Genomic DNA, 16,269 nt, shown 5'->3' with positions numbered 1-16,269 from the left:
TGTATGTGTATTAAGTATAAATTCTTTAATTAAATCATGGGCATCTTGGCCTTTTGATTAAGCTGGACAATGTTACTTTAGTTTGTATCCACTAGTCAGCGCTAATTTTTACATCAATCGTCTTTACAATATTTGTGCATGTGTTCGTCTTTGTAAGTAGACAGAACCCAGACATTATCATCAAATATTGAAGTTTGGTCAAAATCTACTTATTTCAGGGAGATTCTCAACTAATTTTGAAGTTTGATCAAAATACACCATGTGCTTTAGGAGATATACTGTAAAGAAAATCTGATACCGACAATTGACAAGACAGACTAGGCACAACTTGGCATAAAAAAAGCTCATCTCTAATCATTATATACATTGTATATATACATATATGTATATCAGAATATGTTTTAGAAAGATATCTAGTTAAACTAGGACAATTAAACTTTTAATTCATTTAAAATTTTCCTATAAAATTCAAAAACAACTTAAATCTTGGTTTTTTACAACCGATTTTCCCAGTTTTCAACACATTTTTTTCTTTTGGCATATCTTGCCTTTTAACCAGCAGTACTGATATTTTTACCTAGAATTTACCCAATTTCTTCCACAACTAATAATCTTGGGGCATTGTGGGCTAAATATCCGAATGTTTAAACCGCCTTGGACTAGTATTATTTAATAACAGGCTATGCGGGTTCAAAACCCCTTCATGGGAAAGCCATTGTTTCCTTTAGCAAGACACTTTACACTTATTGCTCAGTACTGGTTGGTTCCAGGAACAGATTCGAATGTGTGTTTATAAGCTTATAGCTTCCTAGATTATCAAACTAAAATAAATTCTGTAAAAACCAACTCCCAATCTTGAATGATTTTTACAGTAAAAGACAAATAACCATTAGCAAGTGTTGACTCCCCTGGCTTTATAAAACTGGAAATGGCAAATCATTGTTGCAGGTAATACTCCATGAGTAAATTGAACACAAGTTTCCCTTGATTGATTTCATAATATACCATATTCCCATCCCAAAAAATAAACTTAACAATACGAGAATTTCAGCATTAAAGGAAACCTTTTCTTGCATATCAGAAAGGATAATTCTACAGTTTACACAAGTTGCGTGCTTCAAATGACATCATTCCTGCGCGCCTTATAAGAATGAATTTCGTTCTTAGAATGACATCATTTTGCCATTATGAATGAAATTGTAAATTCATAGACTACTACAAGACTTTTTTTCTCTGATATATGATTAACATGTAATATGCAAGAAAAATAATCAAACACCGCCTGTCGTTACAGAGAGGAATGTCTAGCTCTCGGTTAACTGTTTAGTGGCAACTCGGCAGAGCCTGTTTAACACCGTAAACAGTTACCCTCCAGCTAGTGATCCGGTCTACACTGGTAGTCGATGAAAGATCCTCGTACATTTACCTTAGTAATTCTATACATGTGCAATAAAAAACTTACATAATTAACTACAGATCGCTACATCATTTTGTACCAAACTTAAGGTATCTATCTGTACCAAACTTAAGGTAACTATCTGATTAGAAACTACAGAACACATGACAGGTATAAATGAAACATATTCTCAATATTTCCATCACTATTTTTTTTATAAATTCTCCTAAAATCACAAAAAAATTGCTCCTTATGACCAATATTGTAACCCCAGACCGCTAAGTAAATGACATAGTCACAACATTAGGTTTCAGAAAGAATCTTCAAACTATAACAATAATACTAAAATATTTCATTCACAGGGCGATAACCCTCCTCACAGTATTTCAGTCAACAAATGAAGTTTAAAAAACTATCTCTAGACATCAACTGCCACACAAGAAAATAGTATATGGTCAATCCAATAACTCATTTAACATCTCTATCTTTGAGCAGCTGTAAAGTCATCAAAAATGTCCGGCAAGAGCATACTTTTATTCCCACCACATAATGGGGGATGAATATGAACACTTTATGGAGTAGAATAGAAATTCAAACTCAGAAATTAACTCTAGACTAGTCACTTTCATCGTTCCTCTGTTCTGCTTTTCTTTTGTATTTTGCCTGAAAAGAGAAATAAAAATTATTGTTATTTCTTTTTCATTATCATCATCTAACAAGAGCTGTTGGTAGGACAGCCTGCTCAACTTTTGTCAGTGCTTGAAAGTAAAACATGAGCATGGATAACGTACAATTTTATTACATTCATTACGGCCATAATTCTGTCAAAATCCATGTTTAAGTATTGGACCTTGGTCAGTGATGTCCTATTATGCTCCTAAATAAGTGTGTGAAGTTTCAGACCCATTCCCTTCAGTAGATTTGGAGATACCAACTTGTACACAAAAACTTAACGAAAGTGTGACAAATATTTACAAAAGCTCTCCCTATTCTTTCAATATTCTACTGAACAATTGTTGGGAGTAAATATAGCACACACAACTGTCCTGTTTTTGTTTTTTTTAAAGATACCTCAACACTGTAAAGTTCATATTGTAAATTTTCTACTGTACTGGTGGAGTAAGACCTCAGGTGCCACTTCCCTGCCAGTTTTCACAAACTATTTTCTAGGGAGAGTAGGGCGTCATGGGTGAAAATTGGCTTGTTTAAAAATGTCGTTACAAGACGGTTGTTATTCCAGTTAGAACTGAATTGATCATTATTCCCTCAAGGATGGGTATGAACATACAAATGAACATCAAAGAATTTTGATGTCTACAATCATCATTAAACAAGTCATTATTTGGCCATTTGCTAAAGTTTCTGGAAGAGACCTGAACAAGTATCTTGTGACATTAATTTTTGTGAGCTTTTTTTATGGCGGTTGTGAAAATGAACAAATGTAGAACCACCAAACCATGAACCTTCAATCACCGTACTTAGTGTTTTCAAACCAACAGTAAAATAGACTGTAGGCTTGCAGCCAAACATTGACATCTCTTCAGTGATTTTTTTCCTGTATTTTACAGCCAAATAAAGGCTGTTTCCCCTAGCCCAAAATATGTATATTTTCCCCTAAAATTGCTAATATTTCTATCTAAAATTCTTCACCAGAACCATGACTAAACAGCAGCTGACTTATATAAGCTAGAAGACAGAAAGCTCTCCCTATAGATAGCCTCTGCTATGTACCATGCATGTTAAATTGAATTGAAATTGAAATTTTTATAACATGTGTTCTCAGTTGTTGTACTTTCATTTTTCCCTTTTCTGATTTATCACGCTGAATTTTCCCCCTTCAGAAAGCCACAGGTTGTTTTGAAAATTGAAAAAAAAAATCACTGCTCTTAATGTGATATTTGGTTATCAATACACTTACTGATATCCTATAGAAAACTGTCATTAAGACTGTGTCAAGTAATGGAAACAGTTCCTCGTTACAACAATATGTCTAGTTAACAGATCAATTATACAAAAAGAAGAAAAACACTTTAAAGTATAAAAAATATGTGCAGGGTTCATACAGACATCCAATGCCAAAATTCAAGCACTTTTTAAATGCGTTTTCCCATTGTTCAAATACAATTTTTTGAACATAATATCATTTTGTAACCAATGATAAAGTAACTTTTCTTCAACCCTTGGATAGCCATTTTTTGTTGAATACACTTTCTGGTAGCCATCTTACGATTAATATCGATGAACAACAAAAGTTAACTATGATATATTCATACTCAAACTAGTTCGAATCAACTGCAATTCATCCCCTTACAATTTCTGTTCAGCAAACATTTCATTGATTTTGGTACTAAATAGATTGTTTTTGTCTTTATTTTTCTTGTTAACTGTTGATTTTACCAACACTATGTATTTCAATAATTTTCAAGCATATTTGCAGCAAATTTACACACTTTTTAAGCTCTTTAAAGACAGTAATCAAATTCAAGGACTTTTAAACACTTTTTCTCCCTATTTTACGCACTTTTTTAAGAAAGGGACTCAAATTCAGCACTTTTTAAGACTGTCAGGACCCTACTGTGACAAGGACATGTAAAATATCTTATGTTATACATACTATTTTCTCCTCGGACAACCTTTTAAACTTGCTTGCAATTTTTCTCCGCACTACATCGTCGTCCATGTCCGGATGTTCGGCTTTATAATCTGCATATTTGCTTTCAAAATGCATCTCTTCTGCCGTCCAAACCTTCCTTACTTTCGACTTCTTACTCTTTGTTGGGCTAGAGTCCTGAAACACATAATTGACAGTTTATTAAAGTTAGCTAACCTGATTTGCATCAATTCAACGCCCTTTCCTCATAAAAAATTGTCTCAGTAACATTTTATCAGCTAATTTCAGTGCAATATGACATAAGTAGTATGGTCCATGTCTCCAGTGAACTGAGTATTAAAAACAATAATGAATTATATATGCTATAGTAGTGTTAATGCTTATCGATTATACACAACTCACCTTAGTGCAATAACTGGTTAACTCCTATTAAATTTAGAAGGACTTAACCTGTTACTGCACTAAGGTGATGAAGTGCTCTTCAATATGCTAGCCAGGTTGCTTTCCTCATAATCTGATCTTGAAAAACAAACACTTACCTGGAAATATTTAGAATATTTAGATTTAAAATGTATTGTCTCTGCCATTACTCAATGTTTGTCAGTAAGAAAAGGGGGATAACTCTGTGAAAAGGTAACTCATGGTTCTGGGACCTGTGTCCATCATGTAATATAATCACAGAGAACAAGTGCGTCAATTTTAACCCATTCTCTCAACAGTTTTGGAGATACAAACTTGCACACACAAAATATACCAAAGTGCAACACCCTATGTTGGGGCGAGTATAACTGCTTCGTTCTCCCTCTTTTTTTGGAATAGTCAAGCCAAAAATAACCTGACTTCAAGAAAGACTACCTGTATTTTAAATTCAGGGGTCCAGCTGACCACCTATCAAAAAAGATGTGTTGAGGCCTGTAGATATGAATATCAATAGATCTAAAATAAAAGAACTAACCTGGCTGTCATCATCATGTTGCCTCTTTTTCTTTTTCTGAAAAATAATGAATATTCATGTTGAAAAAAAAAAGCAGAGAATATTTGCATCTAAGTAAAATGGATTTTATCAAGTTAGCAACCAAGTGTTAAACCATTGTGCAACCACTTTACACTCGGCTGCATGTTAAATACAAGATAATAACAGTTTTTTTAGTTAAAACACAATTTTTTTCTTGGTTTTTTTTTTTTTTAATTTTACGCCACATCGACACAGTGTAGGTTATATCACGATGTTCCAGCTTTACTGGTGGAGAAAGACCTCAGGTGCCCTTCCGTGCATTATGTCAGGCACCGGAGTAGAACCACCGACATTCTGTAAGCTAGCTGGATAGCTTCCTCACATGAAAGAATCCAAAGTCCCTGTCGAGATTTGAACCCACAGCAACACTGGTAAGGTTATATGGTAACTTTCCATCTTCTTTGATGTAGAAGAACACAGGTGCTCTTCTAATCACTGAGACATGAGCAGGTACCCGAGTAGAACCAACCACAGTCCATAAGCAAGCTGGAGTAGCTTCCTCAAATGAAAGAATATGACATGCCTGGTGGGATTCAAACCCACCATTATAAGTGGTTTGAAATCAACAACCTTAAATACTCAGCCAAAGAAGCCCCTCGGTCAAATACTGTCATACTGATAGCTTTCAGGGGGGCACATTCAATAATAACCAGTATAATACATTTACCGAAAATGTAATTTTACATATAGAAAGAAGGAAAACAATCAACAAATGTAATAAAATCTCAGTTTTCGATAAAAATCCACCCTGTTTTTCAAATCCTAGAATAGACACTGCATAAAATAGCAGGCTAACATGGCTCTTTGCTGGGAGGAAATGCTAATCACATTTTCGAGTCTTTACTAATTATATGAGCTGCGTTATGACAAAACCAACACAATAGGTTTGCGACCAGCATGGATCCAGACAAGCCTGCGCCTCCGCACAGTCTGATCAGGATCCATGCTGTTCGCTTACAAACCCTATTACAAGTAGAGAAACTGATAGTGAACAGCATGGATACTGATCAGACTGCGCGGATGAGCAGGCTGGTCTGGATCCATGCTGGTGGCAAACCCATTATGTTGGTTTTGTCATGACGCGGCTTATATTATGTTTATATGATAATGCATTACTGGAGTTTTCAATGGTGTGCTGGTTCTGCCTGTGTCATTCATTGTTGTGTTCATTGTATCGTCCAACTGTAATATAGTAAAAATAACAAGTTTTTAGGTTGAAATTTACATATAGAAAGCCAAATGTAAAAAAACAAAACAAGTAGATGTAATTTTCTTTTTCACAATCTTAAGTCTATTGCAAAAAGTTTCAGCTTATGTGATGAAAATATTTTGGCAACTTACTACATGACTAGTTACACTCAAGTCAATAAAAGTTAAAAAAATCCATTTCATAAAGTTGGGTACACAAAATATGACAGCTTTTAAAGCTGACTTAAAATATGCAAAAATAGGACTAAAACAGTAGAAATGTGATAATAACTGCAAAATCAGTCATAAATGGCACATAACCTGTAAATTATAACATGAATTTTGAATTTATTATTCCTTAAAATCATAGCATATATTTTACTAGTTTGATTTTCTTGAAATTTGTTTGGCTCATCTAGCCGCATGCAGCTTTAATGAAAATTTAAAATCCTACCTCGCTTGACTCTAATTCTTCCTTTGTTTTAGTAGTCTTCTTTGAGGTAGAAACCTTTGCCTGAAAAAAAGAAGAAAAAAAGTTTGTCAATGATAACTAGAAATGTGTCTATAGGACACGGGTGCCCCCACATGCCACTGTTCTGTCAATCTTATGACTCTAGGTCAAATATTTTTTGGACTACATGTGCCACAAATTGAAAACTAAAAATCTTTTACTAAGTCAAGGGCAAGAACTTTACAAATACTGAATAAATCCACAAGCAAACCCAAAGGTGCATAAGTACACATGCTGACCAACATTCTTGTACACTTTCAGGCCTACAAGTCAAATACTTTTTGAGCTATGCATGAACAAGTTAAAAATTGCAAATTTATACTACTGTAAGACAAGGGCAATAACTCTAACAAAACTGAAAAAAAATCCACATGCAAAGTCCCAGGTGCATAGCTTCACAGTGATGTTGATCATTATTCCTGTAATTTAGTGATGTTGATCATTATTCCTGTAAAGTTGGTTGACTAACTCAAGCACTCAAGGAGCAAATAACACATCACTAGAAATGTGTCCATAGGACACGGGTGCCCCCAAACTCCACCGATTTTTCAATCTTAAGTCTCTAGGTCCAATTTTTTTTTTGGGCTACATGTGCCCAAGTTGAAAACTAAAAATCTTTTATTAAGTAAAGGGCAAATACTACAAATACTGAATAAATCCACAAGAAAACCCCTAAGCTGCATAAGTACACATGCTGACCAAGATTCTTGTAAACTTTCAGGCCTACAGGTCATAAACTTTTTGAGTTACATGCAACACAAGTTAAATATGGGAAATTTTTACTAAGTAAAGGGCAATTACTCAAAAAAGACTAATAATATCCACACGAAAATACCCAGGTGCACAACTACACATGCTGAGCAACATTCTTGTAAGGTTTCATAACTCTAGGTCAAATATTCTTTTAGTTACGCGCGACACAAGTTGAAAATTGCAAATTTTTACTAATTCAATGGCAATAAGTCTGACTTATAAATGAATAAAATAGCATAATTTTTGTACATGACCATAATAATCAAAAACTTAAAAATGTCGCCTCCCCCAAAAGGGTCATGACAAAAGCGTCACTTTTACTTCAGAAACTGGAGTCAAATAGGGCCATATCTACAGGCTGTCAACCAGGTCTTATCCAAAATATAGGAGGAATATAGGAATATTTTAGCAGGAAATATAGGAGTTTTTGGACCATTTTAAGGCAAAAAAATAGGAGTTTTCAACTTAAATTGTTTAACTTACCAATGCTTATATAAATGTAAATTATTCTTACTTTTCCACATGCTGTTTCTACAATAAAATGTCTACCGTATAAGTGAAGGAAACCATTAGCAGGCTGTCCAGCACCTTCCAACATAAAATTAGGGCGAATTTCACAGTAATATTTCAGAAATTTTAGGGCTAAAATTAGGAATTTTAGGGTACGTAATAGAAATTTTAGGGCTAAAATTTGCAATTTTATGACTAAACAAGATATGTTTGTAAAACATGTATGCCCCCTATCAGCAGCCAATTAGTCATGTGATAAGGTTATTATGCATGACTTCTGACCCAGTGATCAAACAATTAATAAGGGTTATAAAGTATCTACTGGTCATGACCATGACCTTTGACCCCTTGACCCAAAACTCAATAGGGGTCATCTGCTGGTCACGACCAATCATCATACAAAGTTTGAAGTTCCTAGGCCTAGGCGTTTTTAGTAAATTGATCAGAAACCGTTTTTACCTACAAGGTCAATGTGACCTTGACCTTTGACCCCTTGACCCCAAAATCAATAGGGGTCATCTGCTGGTCATGACCAATCACCATGCCAAGTTTGAAGTTCTTAGGCCTAAGGGTTCTCTTATTATTGATCGGAAACCGTTTTAACATACAAGGTCAATGTGACCTTGACCTTTGACCCCAAAATCAATAGGGGTCATCTGCTGGTCATGACCAATCACCATGCCAAGTTTGAAGTTTCTAGGCCGAAGCGTTCTTTAGTTATTGATCAGAAACCGTTTTTACTTACAAGGTCATTGTGACCTTGACCTTTGACCCCTTGATCCCAAAATCAATAGGAGTAATCTGCTGGTCATGACAAATCACCATACCAAGTTTGAAGTTCCTAGGCCAAAGCGTTCTTGAGTTATTGATCAGAAACCGTTTTTACTTAAAAGGTCAATGTGACCTTGACCTTTGACCCCTTCACCTAAAAACTCAATAGGGGTCATCTGCTGGTCATGACCAATCATCACACAAAGTTTGAAGTTCCTAGGCCTAAGCGTTTTTTGTTAATTGATCGGAAACCGTTTTTACCTACAAGGTCAATGTGACCTTGACCTTTGACCCCTTGACCCCAAAATCAATAGGTCATCTGCTGGTCATGACCAATCACCATACCAAGTTTGAAGTTCCTAGCAATAAGGGTTCTTAAGTTATTGATCGGAAAGCATTTTTACCTACAAGGTCAATGTGACCTTGCCCTTTAACCCCTTAACCCCAAAATCAATAGGGGTCATCTGCTGGTCATGACCAATCATCATACCAAGTTTGAAGTTCCTAGGCCTAAGGGTTCTTTAGTTATTGATCGGAAACCGTTTTTACCTAAGAGGTCAATGTGACCTTGACCTTTGACCCCTAGACCCCAAAATCAATAGGGGTCATCTACTGATCATGACCAATCACCATCTCAAGTTTGAAGTCCCTAGGCCTAAGGGTTCTTTCATTATTGATCGGAAACCGCTTTACCTACAAGGTCAATGTGACCTTGACCTTTGACCCCTTAACGCCAAAATCAATAGGGGTCATCTGATTGGTCATAACCAATCACCATACCAAGTTTGAAGTTCCTAGGCCTAAGGGTTCTTTTGTTATTGATCAGAAACCGTTTTTAATTAAAAGGTCAATGTGACCTTGACCTTTGACCCCTTGACCCCAAAATCTATATGGGTCATCTGCTGATCATGACCAGCACCATACCAAGTTTGAAGTTCCTAGGCCTTAAGGTTCTTTAGTTATTGATCGGAAACCGTTTTTACCTACAAGGTCAATGTGACCTTGACCTTTGACCCCTTGACCCAAAATCAATAGGGGTCATCTACTGATCATGACCAATCACCATACCAAGTTTGATGTTCCTAAGCCTTAAGGTTCTTTAGGTATTGATCGGAAACCGTTTTTACCTACAAGGTCAATGTGACCTTGACCTTTGACCCCTTGACCCAAAAATCAATAGGGGTCATCTACTGGTCATGACCAATCACCATACCAAGTTTGAAGTTCCTAGGCCTTAAGGTTCTTTAGTTATTGATGGGAAACCGTTTTTGCTTACAAGGTCAATGTGACCTTGACCTTTGACCCCTTGACCCCAAAATCAATAGGGGTCATCTACTGGTCATGACCAATCACCATACCAAGTTTGAAGTTCCTAGGCCTTAAGGTTCTTTAGTTATTGATCGGAAACCATTTTTGCTTTCAAGGTCAATGTGACCTTGACCTTTGACCCCTTGACCCCAAAATCAATAGGGGTCATCTACTGGTCATGACCAATCACCATACAAGTTTGAAGTTCCTAGGCCTTAAGGTTCTTTAGTTATTGATCGGAAACCATTTTTGCTTTCAAGGTCAATGTGACCTTGACCTTTGACCCCTTGACCCCAAAATCAATAGGGGTCATCTACTGGTCATGACCATCACCATACCAGTTTGAAGTTCCTAGGCCTTAAGGTTCTTTAGTTATTGATCGGAAACCGTTTTTGCTTTCAAGGTCAATGTGACCTTGACCTTGACCCTTGACCCCAAAATCAATAGGGGTCATCTACTGGTCATGACCAATCACCATACCAAGTTTGAAGTTCCTAGGCCTAAGGGTTCTTTAGTTATTGATCGGAAACCGTTTTTGCTTTCAAGGTCAATGTGACCTTGACCTTTGACCCCAAAATCAATAGGGGTCATCTACTGGTCATGACCAATCACCATACCAAGTTTGAAGTTCCTAGGCCTAAGGGTTCTTTAGTTATTGATCGGAAACCGTTTTTGCTTTCAAGGTCAATGTGACCTTGACCTTTGACCCCTTGACCCCAAAATCAATAGGGGTCATCTACTGGTCATGACCAATCACCATACCAAGTTTGAAGTTCCTAGGCCTAAGGGTTCTTTAGTTATCACTCGGAAACCATTTGGTCTACGGACCGACGGACCGACAAGTGCAAAGCAATATACCCCCTTTTTTTCAAAATAGGGGCATAATAAACTAAGGTCCCAAAAGAACACGATGTGGGCTAACCTTTGCAAGTAACTCACAAATAATGCTCTAGTTTAGTAATAGAGCAAAGGTGCTACCAGTGTGGACTCACTGGTCAACTGCCTCCCCTGCAGAAATGGTCATAGTCAAATCATGTTCAAACCATTTTTTTAAATGGCTGAACATGTCAAAAAGAACATGTTCTACCTATGTTTTAGGAATGTTATAACCACAAGTGTCTGAAAGGAATTCTTATACAGTGAAATTCTTGCACAATGCAGCTTTTGAATCATAATTATGGACAAATGAAATTTTTTGTAAAAGTAGGTAAAAAGTAAAAAGGCATTTGCCTTGGTACAGTCATTTAAATAAATGGGAAACATCTATATTCAACACAAAGAATTGCACATCAAAAAAGTTCATCACACAGATCACATAATTGCAAAATGTGTGTACATTGTAATTGGAAATGAGCTTTATATTACTGAACTGCCAAATTATTTTGAGTGTGATTAATTATATGAGTCTGCCTTTCCTAAATTGCACCATATGAATGAAAGAACAAGAACTGAATGAAATTGATAACTTTGGGGCAAAATAAGCAATTTCTCCTACAAAGATACGAAAAGAATAAATAAGTATGAGGGAAAGAATTAATTTTTCAAAGTCTATGTTAACCCATGCAGTACTTTACAATGTTGTTTTGATATTATGCAGATTTAAATTAAAAGAGTTGTGAGTAAACAAATTGTGCATTAATTTTTGACAACTATTTATATATGTTTTTAATTAAGATTTTGTTTCAACAGCTTCATAATGATCATTTTCAAATATGATATGATTCAAATGGACCACTTCAGAAATTTGGATAAAATGAACAAACATGAAATTCAAGATATCTGGAGTTGGCAAAGCAGTGGACTAAATAAGTGGACTCTTATGGTTATGATTTAAGTTTCAGGACAATGGTATGGTAGTGTTTTTGCTGTTAACTGTCAACATGATTATCAACAACTGCTTTGATTATGAAATAGCAATGTTACTGACATAGTCAAAGTAACTTTTAGTTTAAACGAAACCATTTCAATGTCATCAATTTTGAGTTGGCAAATCATGGCCAAATCATTTTTGACAATGTTCAAAACATGGTCGACTTTGAGATATGTTTAAAGGGTTACAAGTTATAAGTATGTTTAGTACAAAAGATAAAAATAATTAGGAATTTCAGTGAAAAAATAGGGCATTTTTAGGAATTCCCTTCGAACTTCTCACTTTTTTAGGAATTTTAGGGATGCTGGACAGCCTGCATTAGCTTTAAACCACGGCATCAGCAGAAAGTTACAGCAATGCATGACCATCATCTGAATGGTCACCTGAAATAAATGTGACATACTGATGCACTGCTTTTCTTGGTGACCATGCAGATGGCTATGTGGAGCACAGCAGCCTTGAGAATAGTAATGTGATGCTGATGCAGGCATTCACATTCTCTTACCTGTAAAATACAAAAGGCCAAAAGCAGTACCAAAATTTAAATCTCTTTGAATTCCTCGGCAATGTACTTTTAAAAAAAATATAGGAAAAATATTCAGAATATAGGAGAATATAGGAAAAATAGGAGGTTTTTTAAAATATAGGATTCAGACCCAAAATATAGGAGTTTTATAGGAATATAGGAATTGGTTGACAGCCTGTATCTATTTTAAAGTAAGTGGTCTGAAGTCAAATTCGAACTAGAGTTATCAACTTAAATGACAAGCTTAATCCTAAACTTTGTTTGTGCGGGTATAATGAATGCAAATTTTCAATAATAAACCACCTTTCTATGTGTCTCATCTTCAAGGATCTTTTTTATCTCCATATCGTCAGGATGTGCTTGTGAGTACTCCATTACTTCTTTCACGTAAGCTTCTTTTTGCTGAAACATAAATCTAGCCATAAAGCAGAGTACACATAACAAGAGCTGTTAGCAGGACAGTCTAAGGGTGTAACAATACACTCACCTCACGATACAATACGTATCACAGTACAGGGTCCATGATATGATACTTATCATGATACAGGTTGACTAAAGAAAATTGTCAGATGTCTGTAATCCATTTAAACTTTATATTTTCACACAGAATGTATTATGCTTAATTAATTCAAAGACTTTTTTACTTTACTCACTTATTACACATTCATAACGAAAATGTTCATTATTTACATAAAGTTCAATACATCCGTTGACAGTAAGGAACGGTATGGAAAATATCCAACAAAATAGCGTTGAGCCATAACTCTACACAACTAGCCGTCTATTGCAGTGTTTTGACAATATTTTGGATTCAACAATATGGGTTTTATTTGCAAAGGTGTCCAAATATCTTATTATCTTTTATTCACAAATTTCACCTGACCAAAAAGTGTTTCCAAAAGGGCCATTTCAGCCGATAGTCAATTGTTACAAAAATAACGATACATCGGAAAAATAATTTCAGCACATTGAAGTAGCAGTCAGATTATTTTTTCACTTGAAATCCAAAATGCTTCCATTTTTGGACTTGAAACACACTGACGCAGATTTAAACTCAGCTTCTGAAAAATTACTCCCTTTGAAAATGGTCTAAAATGCCGTACTGTCCCATACTGTGCGGGCGATTTGTCATACCGTGAACCATACCGAGTGAAAACGGTACTATATACCGCAAGTATAGTTAACCGTTACACCCTTAGAACAGCATGCTCGAATATTATCAAATGTTTGACACTAAAACAAGATTCTTGATTACATAAAATTTTCTTAATTCAAGAAGGGCCATAATTCAGGCAAAATCAACGATAGAATTATGTCTGTTAGAAAGTGACCTCTTATTATGCTCTTAAATAAAACTGTCAAGTATTCAACTTATTCCCTTCAGTAGCTTTCGAGATATACAAACTTCCACGCAAAAATTTAATGCCTGAATGAATACATCAGCTCTCCTGTTCGCCCATTTCTGAAAACTACTTTTTTGCTTCTTCTTTATTTTCCCAAAGATTTTATACACTTAGATGTCACTTTTTTAGTTTAACATTAATATCACATAAACACAAAATAATTTCTAAAATTAACTACAACATGATGATAATGTAATTTTGCGAAGCCTAATGGGTCACTATGGTTTAAAATTTAACATTACTTAAAACCAACGAGAATAATATTTAATGCTTTAAATACAATCGATTTTTTGTTTCTTTTCACTTATTAAGCTGGAAGGATAATAACAAACAAAACAATTCTATGCTACTAAAACCATCGATTCTTAATAAAAAAAACTTTTATAAACGGATATTCTTCACTGGCACATCATGTACTATACTAACCTTAGCACATTTCAAATTATACTTTGCTCTTTCTTTCTCGGACAGTTCTTTCCACATCGTGGACAATTTCAGCATCAGAGGCACACCTTTTATGCCTGAACTAACCAATTCCTTGGTCATCTCACCACAAAAATAAGAATACCCATTCACTCTGAAAAAAATATAAAGCTAATATAAACTTCATGTTACATCTACGAGAAAGACATTTCTCTATCAAAATAAACAACTTATATTAAAGTGCATGTGTTGTATTACTCGGTCTCCTTAAAGGCCAATTATGTACTAAAAAATTTTAATGCATTTATAAAATACGATTTTGCGACTCCGGTAAAAGGGTATTGCATGGCTGTGCATATATTTAAATGAGACGTTATTTACGTTATACAAACATAGTGTAAAGATGCGCTTAATGTTTGCCTTGCACTATAGGCATGTCAATGAAAAATTATGCTTTTGCACTTTATTCAGTCTTTGTTTATGGTATGTGATAAATAGAATATTATATTTGTGTAGGTTCATTACTGAATTTATCAAACGAGTTGAATAAAATAATATTATGCTTGCCACAGGCTGGCATGATATAATTTTATTCAACTTGTGCAATAAATTCAGTATTGAACTTACACTCATTCTTTATCCTCTATTTGTTTTTATTTCTCAAATAAGAGTGTGAAGTTTCAATCCATTCCCTCAGTACTTCTGGAGATATCAATTTACATGCAAGAACTTAACCCAAGTGTGACGCCTCTGTCAAATAATTTTGGCTCGTAAATACTTACTTCGGTCGTTTTGGGTGATCAGGATTAACACTCTTCTTTTTCCTCTTTGGCGCTGTATGTTCTTGGACCCTAAATCATTAAATAGAAACCAGAAACTATCACTCAAAAGGATTTATATATCAGAACCTTCCACTTTAATACTAAATAAATGATGAAAATAAAAGTATTCCAAAAACAATCTCTGCTCTTTTTCTTCCCCTTATCATGCCAACATTTTTTCAACTCGTGTTATACCAAAATACCGCATTGCCATAGAAAAATGAGTTATCCCAAAATAAGACATTGTCACAGAAAAATGTTTTATCTCAAAAATACCTCATTGCCATAGAAATACGAGTTATCCCACAATTACTTCATTTTATTATATACTTATAAATGAAATATTGAGAAATATTGATGAAATAAAATGTGTATTTTCATTTTGCGTATTTTCACTGTAAAAATTTATTTTTCACTGCAGTGAAACATATTTTCCGTATTTTCACTGGTGTCTTGCCGGACTACTTTCTTTTAAATTCTGCCATTACACAAAATTTAAGGCAAAGTCTTTCAAATTTTATCGCAAAAAAAAAGAGAAAAATGTATATAATAAACAGAAAATTCAAGTTTTTTCTATAAATACATGATTTATTTTCATCTTGTGGCATGAAAATTACCATATTTCACTCGTGGCTACCGCCACTCATGAAATATTTATTTTCATACCACTCAATGAAAATAAATCATGTATTTATAGAAAAAACTTGAATATCCTCTATGTCATAGAAAAATGAGTTATCTCAAAAGTACCTCATTGCCATAGAAATACGAGTTATCCCCAAAATACCTCATTATAATAGAAAAATGAGTTATCTCAAAAATACCTTATTGTCATAGAAATACGAGTTATCCCCAAAATACCTCATTATAATAGAAAAATGAGTTATCTCAAAAATACCTCATTGCCATAGAAATACGAGTTATCCCCAAAATACCTCATTATAATAGAAAAATGAGTTATCTCAAAAATACCTTATTGTCATAGAAATACGAGTTATCCACAAATACCTCATTGCCATAAAAATAGAGGTTATCCCCAAAATACCTCATTGCCTTAGAAATATGAGTTATCCCCCAATGGCAATAGAAAAGTTTTGTGCCAAAACCTTGTTCCATTATTGGAGAATGAAACTGAACTTAGTTATTACATGGTTATGTGGATG

At 34.7% G+C, this 16,269-nt stretch overlaps 1 protein-coding gene across 1 annotated transcript; it reads right to left on the bottom strand.

Annotated features, from left to right (window-relative positions):
• Positions 1–675: 675 nt before the first annotated feature.
• LOC132734216 (nucleolar transcription factor 1-A-like) lies at positions 676–15,191 on the bottom strand. Its single transcript, XM_060720912.1, has 8 exons — positions 15,068–15,191; positions 14,289–14,439; positions 12,763–12,861; positions 6,665–6,724; positions 6,139–6,204; positions 4,963–4,998; positions 4,011–4,184; positions 676–2,059 (listed from the first exon to the last, which is right to left on the bottom strand). The coding sequence occupies exons 2-8, from the start codon at positions 14,406–14,408 to the stop codon at positions 2,012–2,014; spliced, it is 603 nt and encodes a 200-aa protein (XP_060576895.1). The 5' UTR covers positions 14,409–14,439; positions 15,068–15,191; the 3' UTR covers positions 676–2,011.
• Between the last annotated feature and the right edge of the window lie 1,078 nt (positions 15,192–16,269).

Source organism: Ruditapes philippinarum, unplaced genomic scaffold, assembly GCF_026571515.1.
Source record: "Ruditapes philippinarum isolate M1 unplaced genomic scaffold, ASM2657151v2 ctg3561_1_1_1_1, whole genome shotgun sequence".
Classification (NCBI taxonomy): domain Eukaryota; kingdom Metazoa; phylum Mollusca; class Bivalvia; order Venerida; family Veneridae; genus Ruditapes; species Ruditapes philippinarum.
The sequence above is the reverse complement of the archived record's forward strand: the minus strand, read 5'-3'. Positions and strand labels throughout refer to the sequence as shown.

Coding starts and splice junctions, on each gene's coding strand:
- LOC132734216 (XM_060720912.1), bottom strand. CDS start 14,408: ATGACCAAGGAATTGGTTAGTTCAGGCATAAAAGGTGTGCCTCTGATG. Junction 12,862..14,288: donor ATAATTTGAAATGTGCTAAG/GTTAGTATAGTA, acceptor TTTATGTTTCAG/CAAAAAGAAGCTTACGTGAA. Junction 6,725..12,762: donor AAGATGAGACACATAGAAAG/GTGGTTTATTAT, acceptor TCTTTTTTTCAG/GCAAAGGTTTCTACCTCAAA.